Below are 15,828 nucleotides of genomic sequence, written 5' to 3'. Positions count from 1 at the left end.
TTATTTATTTATTTATAGATATCCTTAGTGCCTTTTATATATATATATATATAATGTCCTATAGAAAAAGAACAATTTTAAGTTTTATGTCCAAAATCAATGAAATTCAGTTCTACTCCTCTCTAAAAAACTTATCTTAATCTTGTCCCTTAAAATTTAATCCTAGCTCCTTACGTGTGATGTATTAATAAAGTTTATAGACACATTATATTATAATTTAAAAATGAGGGGAAAAAACATTATATATTTATTATGAATATAGATTCATTGTATTATGGACCACATTATAGATATAAAATGTTTACATTATAGACCGCACTGTAATATCATTGCAGGGGGCATTATCTTTCATGTTTTTAGTAAAAAATTATTGTTTGGTTTGGTTGAGCAGCTATACATTATAGCATGGGATCTATTGATCAATATGACCCAACACGGGTCCTACTAGACACTATTTTTATAAAAAAAGCTTTTGGGGAAGAGTGAAGAGCTAAGCCACTAATATAGTGGCAAAAGTTATACCTTAGAAAGTCAATGAAGAAACTAAGATTTCATATGTGTTATATCTTTTTGAATGAGTGAGAACTTCTAAGAACAACTTTTATTCCTTTTTTATTTTAATAAAATAAAATAAATAAATAAATAAAAAGGATAAAATGAATGCTCCAACTCGCATCCCTAATGATGTTAGGTCCTATACATATTGGGACCTAATAGGGTTGGATTCTCCAACCCATAGTATTGAGTCCTATTACTGTAAGATCATAGAATATTAAGTCTTGTTGCCGTTAGACCCAATAATTATGCATCCTGCTAGGGAGTCAAATCCAATAATATGTAGTATGACTCAATACTTTAATCTTTTTCCTTTTCTTTTCTTTTATGTAATTTTTTTATGCGATAAAAAAAAAATTAATGAAACTTTTTTTTTATGTTGTATAAAAGTTGGGTGATGATATATTTATTTATTTTTTTCATTTGAGATTGTATTGAATTTTCTTAATAAAACATGTTTGTTTTTGCATTTCAAAAATACTTTTAAACCAATTGAAAATTTTATATTTTTTTTCTTTAATTCAAATTAATATTTTATTATGTTTTTGTATTATTTTTATGTGATGATATAAAAAATGAATTATAAACATTAAAAACATTATCTCAATATATTTTTTAAAAAATATTTTTTTTAAATAACCGTTATATGATAATATAATAATAATATAATAACTAGCATAGTGGGTTAATAACAATTTTTTTCTCAAATATAAAAATGCTTGAGTTGGGTTAACAGCACATAATATATTTGCAACATCACTATCTTAAAAAAAAAGTATTTTTTATGATAAAACCATTAATAATGTATACTAAAGCAGCGTCTAATACACTAACAACTAATTTCTTTCTCTTTATTTTTTTGTTTCTTCTAAGATATTTTGAATTTTATGTTTTTTCCTCTTACAATTTTTTTTCTGTCCTCTCATTTTTTTTCATATTTTAAAGAGAAAATATATTGATGAGACTTTCTCTATATTATATAAAAGTTGGGTGATAATATTTTTTTTAATTTGTGGTTGGGTTGAATTTCTTTATTAAAGTATGTTTGTTTTGTGATTTAAAAATATTTTAAAAAAAATTGAAATTGTTTTTATTTTTTTTCTTTATTCAAATTAATTTTTTGATGTTTTTGTATTATTTTAATGTGATGATTTAAAAAATAATTTTTTAAAAATAACCGTTATGTAATAATATAATAGCTAGTATATTGGGCCGCACTCCGTGGTGAGTCAACAACAATTCTTTTTAAATGTAAAAATGCTTAAGTTGTATTAAAAACATGAAATGTATTTTCATCATGATTATCTTTGAATAAAATATTTTTCTACACTAACACCATCAATAACACATAATAGAGCAATGCCCAGTACACAAGCAACCAATTTCTTATGTTTAAGATATTTTGATGATAATTTTTCTTCATTTCATGTTGGCTTGATTTTTTTTATTAAACCATGTTTCTTTTTGTCTTTTGAAAATACTCCTTTTTATTTTATTTTATTTTACTTTAAATTATTTGTTTTCAACTTTCTTAGAGAACTGAATGAGTTTTTGATCCGCGAGGAGATACAATTGAGTGTGCTTTTGAATGTTTATTTTTATTTGAGTGGAAAATTAATGATCTAGTGACATTTTTCATTGGATTTTTAAGGATTTATGGTTTGGTTAAATTCAATTGTAATTTCATAATAAAGTTTATACGAGTTTAAAAGAGGGGTGGAGGTAGACCGAGAAAAACAAAAGTTAAATAAGGAGGAAAGTGAAGATAAGAAATTAGATCTTGCTGCAAGCAAAACTTAATAACATTAAGTATTGTTTCCACCAAAATCTAAAAGAGTTGAATCTGTTTGCCTAGTAAAACATAATAATGTTGAATCCTAAAGCCAATAGGATCGAATATAGTTGAGCCTTGTTGCCAATAAGACTCAATAACTTTGCTTCCTATTGCCCTGTAAGACTTATTAGTGTTAGGTCCTGATGTCTCATAGAACCCATTAGTGTTGAGTCCTGTCTTTAGTCAAATTTATTGGTGTTGAGTCTGGTTACCCAACTAAATCTAACAGCTTTTGAACTTTTAGGTTGTCAAATCTAAAGCTTTGGGGTCTGGTTTTGTTACCAAACCCCATGTCATTGGGTTCGTTTTTACAACTAGACCCAAGATTATTTTAGATTTGGCTTGATCACTAAACCCAAGGTATTTAATATATTCTCTATGTTTTATATATTTTTATATATTTAATTTTTTTATTAATTTGTTATAGAGCATAAGCTAATATACTAGTATAATTTAAAATTGAACTGTAGTTTTTTTTCCCTTTAAATAACATATCAAATCACTTAGATATAATTTTTATAAAGACCTAAGACTTGGGCCTGATGAAAATCCTGCAATCTAGATGAGGAATATCGCAGAAAGGATGAAAGAGGAGGAACCCGAGCCACAAGCACTCATGCATCTGGCCCATTCAAAAAGGGGTGGTTCTTGTGATCTCGACATCGAACATGAACCCTTTCACCCTTTCAGACAATGAGTTAACCCTTTTGATGGGGTCAGCGTCAGCTTCATGCAAATTTGACCAAGAAGCAACCCTACACACGTTAGAATGATGAAAACAAATTCTATATACCATATGACATCACACTGGTTGATAATGGAGAGTCACTTTCGTTCCTTCTTCCTTGATCATATCATATTGATGATTCCAATCTAGTTGTGAGAGGGGGAAAACTGATAAATATATTGATTTAATTTATTTTTATATTTTTAAATATTTATTTATTTTTATTTTAAATTATTATTATATTTTAAATATTTTAAGATTATTTTGATGTGATAATATTAAAAATAATTTTAAAAATAAAAAATATTATTTGATATATTTTTTAGTGAAAAAGCATTTTTAAAAATAACCATTATTATATTCTTAAATATCTTTTAAATCAAAAAAATAAATAAGTTTTTGATAAGATCAACTTTAATCAATCTTTCCCCTATTTTTTTAAACCCAAACCAATCCAAAACCTTGCATATTAAATTTCATTTAATATCAATCAAACATAATATATAACAAATTATTAAATACAATATAAAATACACCAAACATAAAACAAGATAATCCTACCCAATTTTATTAAGCAAATTCAATCTATATTATCCAACATGACAGCCACTAAATTTTCTCTTTTTTTAAAAAAGCAAATTTCATTATGTGAAAGATCTTTTCACCCATAAAAGAGGTTAACGAACAAAAAAAAAAAAAGGGCACCAAAGATTGCATGGCAGCATCCAAATCCAAACCCATTTCTCCAAAAAGAACGACCGTCCAAAATTTCTCACTTCTTGGTAAATGGCAAAGCAACTCCAAAAGTCCCGCCTCCATTGACCTTCTCCATGAAGTAATAAATCTCCCCCGAGTTTTCGTTTCATGTTGACAGTTCTGCCCCTCATGACATCCCCTTCTCCACAAAGGAAGTTATCCAAGGAGGCCCACCCTTACTTTGTTTTACATATACCATTTTACCCCTATACTCTTCACAAAAGACCACAAGAGAATGCTTTTACTTCTTCCAAATTGTCAACTCTACCCCTGCTGACCTTCCCAAAATCTCGCAAGAGGCAGGAACCCGCCTCCAGCTTTCCATTAGAATGACCGTCTTACCCCTGAACAACCTTCCCAGAAACCCCATAGGCAGCAGCTCCCATGAGAAAGTGGATGTGGTCTTGACCGACCTTCCTTCCTTCCTTGATGACCTGTCCCTTAGTTGTCTTCTATGGCCTCTCCTTCTTGGAAAAACCAATTCCCCACTTCCTATCTATATAAACCAAACCCACGAGCCTAAACATCCCAACTCTCAATCCGCAAGCCAAGTTTCAATCTCCCTTACACTCTCAAGACCTCTTCTCCACAGAAAAAAAATGGCATCTACACAAAACCAAAACTCAAACTTTCAAGATTTCTTGCCTCTTATGGCCAACAAACTAGGTGGTGATGGTCTTATTGGAGAACTATGCAACGGCTTCAATCTTTTGATGGATGGTGAAAAGGGTGTCATCACTTTTGATAGTCTTAAAAAGAACTCAGCTTTATTGGGTTTGCAAGATTTGAGTGACGATGATTTAAGGAGTATGTTAAAAGAAGGCGATTTTGATGGCGATGAAGCACTTAATCAGATGGAGTTTTGTGTTTTGATGTTCAGATTGAGTCCTGAGTTGATGGAAGAGTCTCAGTTTTTGTTAGAGGAAGCTCTTCTACAGGAGTTCAAAGATTGTTGCTAATCTTTTTTAAATTATTATTATTATTTTGACATTTGTTTCCCATTTCGTGGGCTTTTCTTATCTTTCTTTTTTTAGCTGTAACGACTTATATTATTGGAATATAGTGAATGAAGGATTAGAAATTGAAACAACTTCGCATTTTAACCTCAGTCTTATTATCACTTAATCCTTTAATTTCTGTTTTGATGCTTCAAGATGACATGAGCTAATTATTTATCAGGGATTAAGATATGTTTCTGGATAGTTTGATTTAAAGATATAGTATTTGGCTGATCCGGCAACTCCTGTATGTGTACTCTCTGCTGTTGTTTTCCATTCAAACCAGGAGCAGAGGTGTGCTTTGTTCTTGCTTTCTCATATGGATGACTGTGGCCCCTATAATCCACAGAGTACATAATTAGTGATATTGGCAAGTATGAGAGAGTCATGGTCTCTAGCTGCAGATTGCATAATCCTTGATTGACTTATAAGTGCTTCCTAGAATGTTCAGCCAAAAACTTCTGAAGACATTGTGGAAATATAAAGAACCGATGGTTCATGTTAATGGAACACAGCATTTTCTATTAGAGAGGAACATTCCAGTAAAGCATCTGATCCCAGCTTAGACGTTAGAAGAGGTGGAGATGTTGTAGTCCCCTGTAGATTTGGTTTTGATAGGTCAGGGAATGGAAAATGCTAATCCTTGACACTCTAAATAAGCTAAGCATATTATTTATGGGGTTTAAGAAGGGTGGCAAGCAAACTTAACTGACTTAAAGATTAGATAACAGAAAGAGTTACGAGCTTTGAGGATCTCAAATCACATGATCCACAACTATGGGAGGGTTAGGAGTTGCTGCCTGTTGGCTCGTTTTACTACATAAAGCAGTAATGAGGCATCCAGTTCTCTTTGTGGCTGGGGAAGCACCAGTTTTTGTTTTTTGATGAATGGATTTTCATTTATCAATACAAATAATAGTAATACATTGCCTACTCCAATATAGATAGAATTATGGATTTTCATTTATCAATAAAAATAATAGTAATACATTGCCTACTCCAATATAGATAGAATTAACTTTACGGGTCTAGCATCCTGTTCTGGAATGGAGAACAGAAAAAACGAATGTCAATGTTGTGACCCATGCTAGATTGCACTTGTCTGATCACAGCATTTCTACTGCAATCGATCAGTCGTCAAGTGATGATAATCTACCTTGCCTCTAACAATGTCAAACTCATTTCATTTGAAGAGCAAGCTTCCATCTGATTTGATGAACTTTCCTGTTCGAGTGGATTCTTTCCCATGAAAAATCCAGGTTGTTTAGGCTGAGGCAACGGATTTTCATTGCATAATATTTGAACCACAGTTGGCATGTTTGGCCTGTCTTCTGGTCGTTGTTGCACACACAGTAAAGCCACATGAATGCATCTTAACACTTCAGATGTATTGCTCAAGTAACCTAAACATTCATCAATCAGTTCCGATGGTGTTCCTTTTATCCAAAGTATCCACGCCTAAGAAAAATAAAAACAGGGCAAGATGTCAGCAGACTGGCTGCTCTAATTTGCCAGTTGGTTTGCTTGTCATGTGACAGGTCACAACAGCAAAATCACTGTAACATTTCTGAAACCCCAAATAAGCCAACATGTATTTTGTTGGGTAAACTAAAGAAAGCATCCTTGCTGTACTAATTATTATTCTCAGCAATGCCATTTTAATTGCCTGAAAGGAAACTGCACAATTTAACATCACCTCTCAGTTCATCAAGACTTTGCATTAACATTTTTGTGTAAATTCTTACATGCCCGAGGAGGTTAAGGTTTCGATCCGGGTGACGAAATCCCCTATTTTTCTTTCCACTCACTATCTCCAGGATGAGGACACCAAAGCTAAAGACGTCGGATTTCACAGAGAAGTGTCCATTCGACGCATACTCAGGAGACATATAGCCACTGAAAAATGCAGGCAACAAGAAAATTTCTCAAAAAATGCAAATGAAGATTAGCAAGGAAAGATTAAGGATACTTACTATGTTCCAATCACCCTATGAGTATTGGCCTCTGTTTCATCTCCACGAAACATTCTAGCAAGGCCAAAGTCCGAGATTTTTGGATTTAGCTCATTATCCAGTAAAATGTTGCTGGCTTTGATATCTCTATGAATTACTCTCAGTCTAGAGTCTTGATGGAGATAAAGCAGTCCTCGAGCAATTCCACCAATAATGTTCATACGCTTCGTCCAATCCAGTAATTTTCTTCTTGCATGGTCTGGTCAATTTTTCATTCATGTTAGTCTGATTAACAACTCGATTCGTAACAGAAGTAAGAATATAAATGATAACTTCTAGAGCTAAAATGCTGTTGATTTGGACAGGTTCGCACCGAAAATGAAGACGTCCAAACTTTTATTGGGCATGTATTCATAGATTAACATATTTTCATCTTCTTGAATGCAGTAACCAAGAAGCTTTACGAGATTGCGATGCTGAAGTTTAGCAATGAATTTAACTTCATTTTTGAACTCGTCCATCCCTTGAACAGAACTCTTTGAAAGCCTTTTCACCGCTATTTCTTGTCCTTCTATCAATATGCCCTAAGTCATGATTCCAGCAGTTCTTTTAGTTTCATAAACGAAGATGATACATATAGGTTACTTGGAGATTCTTTTGTTACCTTATATACAGGTCCAAAACCACCTTCTCCCAACTTGTTGCTGCTTGAAAAGTTATCAGTGGCATGAGCTATGGTACTCAAATCAACTATTGGTAATTCTATGTCCTCTTTTCTTACTTCTTCAAGTCTATCATTCTTCCCAAGATTCCTCCTACGCCTGCAGAACATCATTCCTGCCAATAGCATGCCCATGCCCAATGCAGCGGCGCCGGCAATTATTCCTGCTTTCAACTTCGTACTCAAGTTCCTTTTCTTCGCATTTGCACCTGAACGCAATAAAGAATAGTTAGAAGCAACTGGACATATTCCCTAGTTGAAGACTTCCTTCGCAACTGAAACTTGAATAAAATCTCGAAATTCTTTTTATTTAGAGTAGAAGGAAACGGAAGAAGAAGCAGAAGTTCATAATAATTTAGCGTTGAAGAAGTGGACAAAGCAGCAGAGTCAAGATTTCCTAGTTTCTATGCTACATTGATTTTTCCCTTTCCAGGCTTTTTGAGGTGAAGAGGAACATGAATAATTCTTCAATTTCTATCCATGCTGGTGATCTAGATAGGAGCGAATTAAATCAATAACTAATTGCATTATTGGAAGGCGTACCTAATTCCGAAGCAGCCACCCGAACATAGACGTCTTGTCCATCCCCAGTTGACCTTCTCATATCAATCAGGTCACCAAACCAAATCAGGCAGCCACTTCCACCTGCCCTGAAATCTAAATTTGTATAAGCAGTACAAGAGCAGTTCTTCAGACACAATCTCTCACATTCCTTGAGGTCAATGCTCTTGTCAAACCAGGAAGAAGATGTGTCTGGCAGTTTATTTGCTGTATACTTGAGAAAGCCATCTTTATCACCGCCTGACCAATCTGAAAAATTCCAATCTACTGGAGACATAGGCGTGAATCCATTCAAGCATACACATATAGGAGTTCTAGTTATCTCACAGCGAGTGTTGGGACCACAAAACGCATACTCTTCACACTGATCGTACTGGCCATTTTCAACAATCACCCAATCCTGAGCTCTGTCATTCCATGTGAAGCTCTGAGAAAGCCCCAGTGGACTTAGTGTAAGCTTTGAAGAAACTGAACTTTGAATCCTATACTCGAAATAAACCTCTTGGTTGTTGAGCACAAATTCATTTGTGGAAATTTGATTGGGTATCGGTCTAGGATTTGAAGTAAATTTTATGCCAGTCCATGGACCCCCTCTAAACGCTGTTCTATTCCCTTTCTTCAAAAGTAGCTGTGGATACCCGTGAGGATCGATACCAAACGTAAACTCACCTCGAGCAGGATCTTCTGGGCTCTTCCAAGATGACAGAAACCTGTCAATCCGTGTTACAAAGTTGACTCCCATTCTCATTCCAGGTAGTAAGGTATCACAAGGATGATCAAAACTCTGCCACAAAAAGTTTGTAGGGTTATAATCATTTCCTTCTCTCACAACAAAATTTCCAGACTCCAAGAGCTGGGCAACAGGATTCTGCGTAGTTCTTGATGCACTTGAATTTGATGACCAAACAATATGGTTTGTGCTATTGAGAAGGATTAGAATCCCTTGGGTGGTGATGTTCAGAACTCCCATATTATCAGAAAGTGAATGTTCTCTATTGGCAACCCATAAAACTGTCTGAGGAGACCTGTCGTGCCATAATCCCAAGTATCTGCTTGTTGAACCTTGAGGGTTGAAAAATCCTAGCTCGAAGCTTCCGCTTGAAGAAACCAGAGTCTCACCATCTCTCAATGATTGGCCTGGGTTGATGATTTCCAGTGCGGTGGAAGTGGTTAAGATGGAGATGAAGAAAGATCTCACGAAGAACACTCCCATTCTTGAATTTGTTTATGGACAATGTGTTGTGTAATGTTCTGACATAAATAATTCAACCTTTAACACACTGTTTTCACTAATGGTGTAAGCACACGGCGTTTCGCCACTTCGCCTTCCCAAATGTCAGAGTCCCATCAATTTTGGCAAAAAAACTTAAAAAACTAAAAAGTCAACCAATTGTTGCTTACTTAGGGTCAAACATTGACCGATGATGGTGAAGGTGATAACGTGTCACTTATTCTTTGATCTAAAAAGTTGAAGGACATGGAAGATCTTCGAGTGGCCAGATCAGCTAAGACTTGGAGAGTTGAGAGCTTGCAGCTTGCCAAGGAATTTTCCAGTCAAAATATTTGACTAATTGAACCATTTCTAAATTGGTAATCTTCGGAATATTTTATCTATTTTTTATGTATTTAAATGTACTTGAAAAGTATTTAATAGTATGCTATTTTTTTTAAATTTTTTTAGAAATATAAAATTTCTCATAGACTATAATTTTTTTTATAACTAAAAGTCTTTTATTAGTTATTTTCTATATTTATATTAAAATAATAAACGCACCATAATTCACAAAAATTATAATTTTTTTTTCTAATTGTATCTATTTTTCTTTGAAATGAACTCACAAAATAATTAATAAAATACCATTAATTATTTTCTATCCATCATAAAATTTCTCTCAGTCTCGTTTGAAAAGATTACTACTTTTAATTTTCTTTTTATATAAAAAATATATGTATTTGCTCTCCTTTTTTATTTGTTTATTTTTACTCTTGGAAATTCTGGCTTCCTGTCTAGCTTTTGCTTACATTCGTATATATATAAAAGGTTGATTTTGTCCAAAGTTTACTCGTTTGTTTTTCTAGTAAGATTTCATTGAGAATATTTCAGTAGTTACTTACCATCAAATTATTTGCTTTTACCTTTGGGTTGCGTTATCTCTATTCCCATTATTGTTTCTCACTTCAATATTTATTGCCGTATGCGTGGCATCATGGTAAAAAAAATACCCACTTTCAAAATTTTATCTATTATCTATTTATTTAGCAAATATTTAGCAAATATAATGAGATAAGAAATTTTTATATTTTATTAGTAGAAAAACAGAATGGAAATCACCATCTAATAATTTGTTTATTAGAAACCTTAATTGGTTTTAAAGATCAAATACAAGACTGGTTATGTAAATAGAATGTATAAGCACTTCAAATATATCTTGTCTAAAGTAATCTGCATGATTTAATTGTCTGATAAAATCTAAGGTCTTGTTGTGTTTTCAAGTTGTTGGTCCATTTGTTGTTTAAGAAAAATTCTCCTCAGCAAAGAGATCCTTATATTATCAGGTAAAACCTAATCGACATCACCAAAAATATTTAATATGTGGAATACATCTTACGTATAACGTCGTGACCCCAAATATTAAAAGAAAATAAAATAATTTTTTTTGAAAATTTTGAAATATTGGCCTAGTTCTTGTGACTTTAATAAACTGGTTATTAAAGCCAAAATACATGCTAATACATATTTTTGAAATTTTCTTTGTTATATGAAAATACAATATGATTATTTTATTTTATTTTTAAGAGACTTGGTTGTATGCATGAAAATAAAAAAATATTTTTTTGTTTTATAATTTTTTTGCAATGTTTTTTTTGAAGAAAACAAGGTATTTTAATACTCGATTTGTATCTTTATGATATAAAAATATAAATAAATATTAAATAAAATGGTATAAAAATACACGCAAAAATTGCAAAGTTTTTTTAGAAAAGATTTTTTTTTAATTGGATTGAGATTGGATCGGATCTGAAACAGAATTGGGCTGGGGCCAACCAAAATACCACCTATTGCATTTTAGGCTGGGCTAATGTTCTAGCCCAAAACAACTAAATGTATTGATGGCTGACAGTGAATTATAATTAAGTAGTTATTATGCCTTACACAATAACCACCTAATTATATTTCATTTGCCGTAGAATGTGAAGTGCTCACATTCTGCATGCAAATAAAAACAAATGAAAAATGGACAAAGAAAAAGAGGGAACGAGAGAGAGGCTAACCAGGCTGTGTAGGGGTTGGTGGTGGCAGTGTTTGTGCTGCAATGGTGCTGTTTCAAACAGTGGAGAGAGACTGTTTTTTCTCTTCCCTTATGTTTTTCTTCTTTTTTTTTTCGCTGTGTGATTAGTACTTAAAAGTGTATTTTTATCATGGTTTTATATCATTATTTTGCACTTGAAGTATCAATAACTCCTTAACTAAAGCATGTTTTATAATAATATATCTAATAATATAAGATACCTTTAATTTGTGGTAAATGTTCATTTTAAATGCAGGCCTATCACATAAATGAAAGGATTGATTGATGACTTTAAGAACTTAAATTGCAAGACTTAGAAAAGAGATGGCCAAACTTAGAAAAGAGATGTCGGTGCAATCCAAACCGGAACACTGCTCGGTAATTGGGTCATATCTGGAGCTATATATCTCAGATTTAGGTCCAATTTTATATGGATGGAAAGGTAAGACATAGGCCTACAACTTTCATATGGAGCCCAAGATCTAAAAAGGCCATTTTCAAGTCCAAATTGTAGCAACAACAAAGAAGCCCGAATCTGTCTTCTAGCCCGAGCACTATTTAGTATTTTGGCCATATCTAGAGTTCTAGAAGTCCAAATGAGCTGAATGTTTTACACAAGAAAGCTGAGACAATTGCCTACAACTTTCATGTTTTAAACTGGCTCTAATTTTGACGTTATCAATGACGTTTTGGGCAGACAAGAGAAGATAAGGATTGTTACCAAGTCAAAAGTTGGCCACCCACTTATCAATTAGTCATCAAATCAATAGTTCTCAATTTTGGTCTATAAAAGGAGGCATTTGCCATGCATTTAGGCATCTTGGTTTCCAGATCAAGATCATGCTCTTGCTTTCTCTCTTTGTATTTTTTGTAATGTTTATGCTTTACTTTCATTAATATCAAGTTTATGCCTTTCATTTCCTTGCATTTACTTAGTTAACTTTAATCTTATTCATGTTCTTATTTTGTTTATTTATTTTTCTTTCTTTCATTATGTCTATCTAAGTTTATTATGTCAAGGTGAAAAGGTTACACTAATGGTATAAGAATAAGTATAGTGTAAACTCAATATAGACTTTAATGTTTGATACTAACATATTTTATATTTGTTATCTTGTTCACTGTTTAATACTTTGCTTGTTAAATGACTAATCTTGATTTATGTTGTATAACACTTGGTACAACAAATGCTTGGCACTCTCATAGTTCATACTGTATGGTATAACCGACACCTGAGCTATGAAAGGAACTTGATTTGTTGTTAACATAAGTTATAATCATGAATGCTTGACGAGATTTACAAGTACTAGCATTAATCAAATAAGATGACTAATGTAATCATGTTAACAATCTATAATATGATTGGAACCTCCTTTGTGTGTGGTTTCCAATTGAATAATAAAATTTTATACTATACTTGCTTGACATACCATTAGTGGAACCTCTAACCTTGATATTTGTTATTATTATTGTTTAATCCTTACAGTAATTTTCCATCTCCAAGTTCTCATCATCTTCCTTTTCTTTTTCTTTATTATTATTATTATTATTATTATTATTATTATTATTATTATTCTTATTGTTATTGTTGTTATTATTGTTATTACTATTATTATTGTTGTTGTTGTACTATTGTCATTTATAATTTGTATAATTAACGTCCCTGTGGTTCGACCCCGGTCTTGCCGGGTTATTTATTACTTCGACACTCCTGCACTTGGGAGAAGACATCAATCTTTTAGTCGTGTCAAGTTTTTGGCGCCGTTGCCGGGGAGGTAAGTTCTTGTATAAATTATAGTTTTTATTTTATTTTCTCTTTTCACTTTTCTTGTATATAACTTTGTCTCTTTTATTTTGTTTCTCCTTATTTTGTTTTCTTCCTTCTTCTTTTGTTTTCTTCTTCATTTTATTATATTCCAACACGTGCATGAGAGTGTGGTCACACACATCAAGTGGTAGACTTTATAGGGTATCCTCATCATTTTCAGAAATTATGGCCAAAGAAGATAATCAATCACTTCATAATGAGAATAATGAGAATAACCGTGCTAGAACACTTAGAGACCACATGAATCCCACAAGAACAAGTGCACCATCATGCATAGTTTTTCCTTCCGATGCATCTCATTTTAATTTTAAACCAGATATTATTCAACTTTTACCTTCTTTTCATGGCTTAGAATTGGAAAATCCATACTTGCATTTAAGGGAATTTGAGGAGGTCTGCAATACATATAATAATTTAAATTGTAGCATGAACACCATCAGATTAAAGCTTTTTCCTTTTTCATTAAAAGATAAAGCTAAAACATGGCTACAAAATTTGAGACCAGGATCCATTCGTGCTTGGGATGAAATGCAACAACAGTTTGTAAATAAGTTTTTCCCATCTCATAGAACAAATTCTTTCAAAAGACAAATCACCACTTTCACTCAAAAACCAGGAGAAACATTTTACCAATGTTGGGATAGGTATCGAGACTTGCTTAGTACTTGCCCTCATCATGGTTTTGAAACATGGAGATTGGTTTCACATTTTTATGAAGGGTTAACACCTAGAGATAGACAAATGGTTGAATTGATGTGCAATGGAACTTTTGAAGATAAAGACCCTGATGAAGCAATGGAGTACTTAGACTTGTTAGCTGAAAATGCTCAAAATTGGGATACCGCGGGTACTTATGAGGCACCGAGTAAAACTCAACCTCATACATCTAGTGGAGGTATGTACAACCTTAGGGAAGATCATGACCTCCAAGCTAAGTTTGCATCTTTAGCTAGAAAAGTCAAGGCACTAGAATTGAAAAAGAGTGGTCAATTAAAATCTGTTGAAAACATTGTGTGTCAAATCTGTGAAACAAATGAACACTCAACCAATGATTGTCCATCCTTGCCTTCTTTTAAGGAGTGTCTCCATGAACAAGCCCATGCTTTAAACAGTTTCCAAAGGCCCAACCACAACCCATACTCCCAAACATATAACCCTGGTTGGAGAAATCACCCAAATTTCAATTGGAAGAGTGAGAACAACAATGCACAAACTTCACAACCACCATTTCAAGCACACCATAATTTCCAAAATTCTCATGGATATGCACCTCCTTATGCTCCACCTCCTAGAAGAAATCTTGAGGAAACATTGCATGCATTCATTGAAAAGCAAGAGACAATCAATACTCAACTTGCTCAAAACATGACAGATTTTAAAGATACTCTTGCAAAATTAACATCTGCTCTCAGTTTCCAAGAGAAAGGTAAGTTTCCATCTCAACCACAACAAAATCCCAAGGGGCAATACAATGCAAATGCAAGTAGTTCCGGAAGCCAACATATGGATCAAGTCAAATCAGTCACTACTCTGCGCAGTGGTAAGGTTATTGAAAAACCCTCTCTTGAACCTTATGAAACAGATGATGAGTCAATCTCTGAGGGTAAGGAAGGGGTTGAATCTGAAAATTGCAAAGAAAAGACTGATTCTCTACCAGCACTTTGATTAGTACTTAAAAGTGCATTTTTATCATGGTTTTATATCATCATTTTGCACTGGAAGTATCAATAACTCCTTAACTTAAATATGTTTTGTAATAATGTATCTAATAATATAAGATACCTATAATTTATGGTAAATGTCTATTTTTAATGCAGGCCTATCACATAAATGAAAGGATTGATTGATGACTTGAAGAACTTAAATTGCAAGGATAAAGAGATGGCCAAACTTAGAAAAGAGATGTCGGTGCAATCCAAACCGGAACACTGTTCGGTAATTGGGTCATATCTGGAGCTACAGATCTCAGATTTAGGTCAAATTTATATGGATGGAAAGGTAAGACATAGGCCTACAACTTTCATATGGAGCCCAAGATCTAAAAAGGCCATTATCAAGTCCAAATTGTAGCAACAACAAAGAAGCCCGAATCTGTCTTCCAGCCCGAGCACTGTTCGGTATTTTGGCCATATCTGGAGTTCTAGAAGTCCAAATGAGCTGAAATTTTTACACAAGAAAGCTGAGACAATTGCCTACAACTTTCATGTTTGCAACTGGCTCCAATTTTGACGTTATCAATGACGTTTTGGGCAGACAAGAGAAGATAAAGATTGTCACCAAGTCAAAAGTTGGCCACCCACTTATCAATTAGTCATCAAATCAATAGTTCCCAATTTTAGCCTATAAAAGGAGGCATTTGCCATGCATTTAGGCATCTTGGTGTTCAGATCAAGATCATGCTCTTCCTTTCTCTCTTTGTATTTTTTATGCTTTGTTTTCATTAATATTAAGTTTATGCCTTTCATTTCCTTTCCTTTACTTAGTTAACTTTTATGTTCTTATTTTGTTTATCTATTTTGCTTTCTTTCATTATGTCTAGCTAAGTTAATTATGTCAAGGTGAAAAGGTTACACTAATGGTGTAAGAATAAGTATAATGTAAACTTA

The 15,828-nt window shown here is 33.1% G+C and overlaps 2 protein-coding genes across 2 annotated transcripts; one reads left to right on the top strand and one right to left on the bottom strand.

Moving 5' to 3' along the window:
- Positions 1-4,471: 4,471 nt before the first annotated feature.
- Positions 4,472-4,831, top strand: LOC105109447 (calcium-binding protein PBP1-like). Its single transcript, XM_011004170.1, has one exon. It carries the CDS (start codon positions 4,472-4,474, stop codon positions 4,829-4,831), a length of 360 nt encoding a protein of 119 aa, XP_011002472.1.
- A 997-nt stretch (positions 4,832-5,828) lies between these two features.
- LOC105109436 (G-type lectin S-receptor-like serine/threonine-protein kinase At4g27290) lies at positions 5,829-9,451 on the bottom strand. The gene is made up of 6 exons (XM_011004157.1): positions 8,087-9,451; positions 7,487-7,752; positions 7,196-7,406; positions 6,844-7,081; positions 6,616-6,766; positions 5,829-6,328 (listed from the first exon to the last, which is right to left on the bottom strand). The coding sequence occupies exons 1-6, from the start codon at positions 9,315-9,317 to the stop codon at positions 6,023-6,025; spliced, it is 2,403 nt and encodes an 800-aa protein (XP_011002459.1). The 5' UTR covers positions 9,318-9,451; the 3' UTR covers positions 5,829-6,022.
- Between the last annotated feature and the right edge of the window lie 6,377 nt (positions 9,452-15,828).

The sequence above is a fragment of the Populus euphratica genome, unplaced genomic scaffold (assembly GCF_000495115.2).
Source record: "Populus euphratica unplaced genomic scaffold, PopEup_1.0 scaffold218.1, whole genome shotgun sequence".
Taxonomy (NCBI): Eukaryota; Viridiplantae; Streptophyta; class Magnoliopsida; order Malpighiales; family Salicaceae; genus Populus; species Populus euphratica.
The sequence above is the reverse complement of the archived record's forward strand: the minus strand, read 5'-3'. Positions and strand labels throughout refer to the sequence as shown.

Coding starts and splice junctions, on each gene's coding strand:
- LOC105109447 (XM_011004170.1), top strand. CDS start 4,472: ATGGCATCTACACAAAACCAAAACTCAAACTTTCAAGATTTCTTGCCT.
- LOC105109436 (XM_011004157.1), bottom strand. CDS start 9,317: ATGGGAGTGTTCTTCGTGAGATCTTTCTTCATCTCCATCTTAACCACT. Junction 6,767..6,843: donor CATAGGGTGATTGGAACATA/GTAAGTATCCTT, acceptor TGCATTTTTCAG/TGGCTATATGTCTCCTGAGT. Junction 6,329..6,615: donor ACCTTAACCTCCTCGGGCAT/GTAAGAATTTAC, acceptor TATTTTTCTTAG/GCGTGGATACTTTGGATAAA.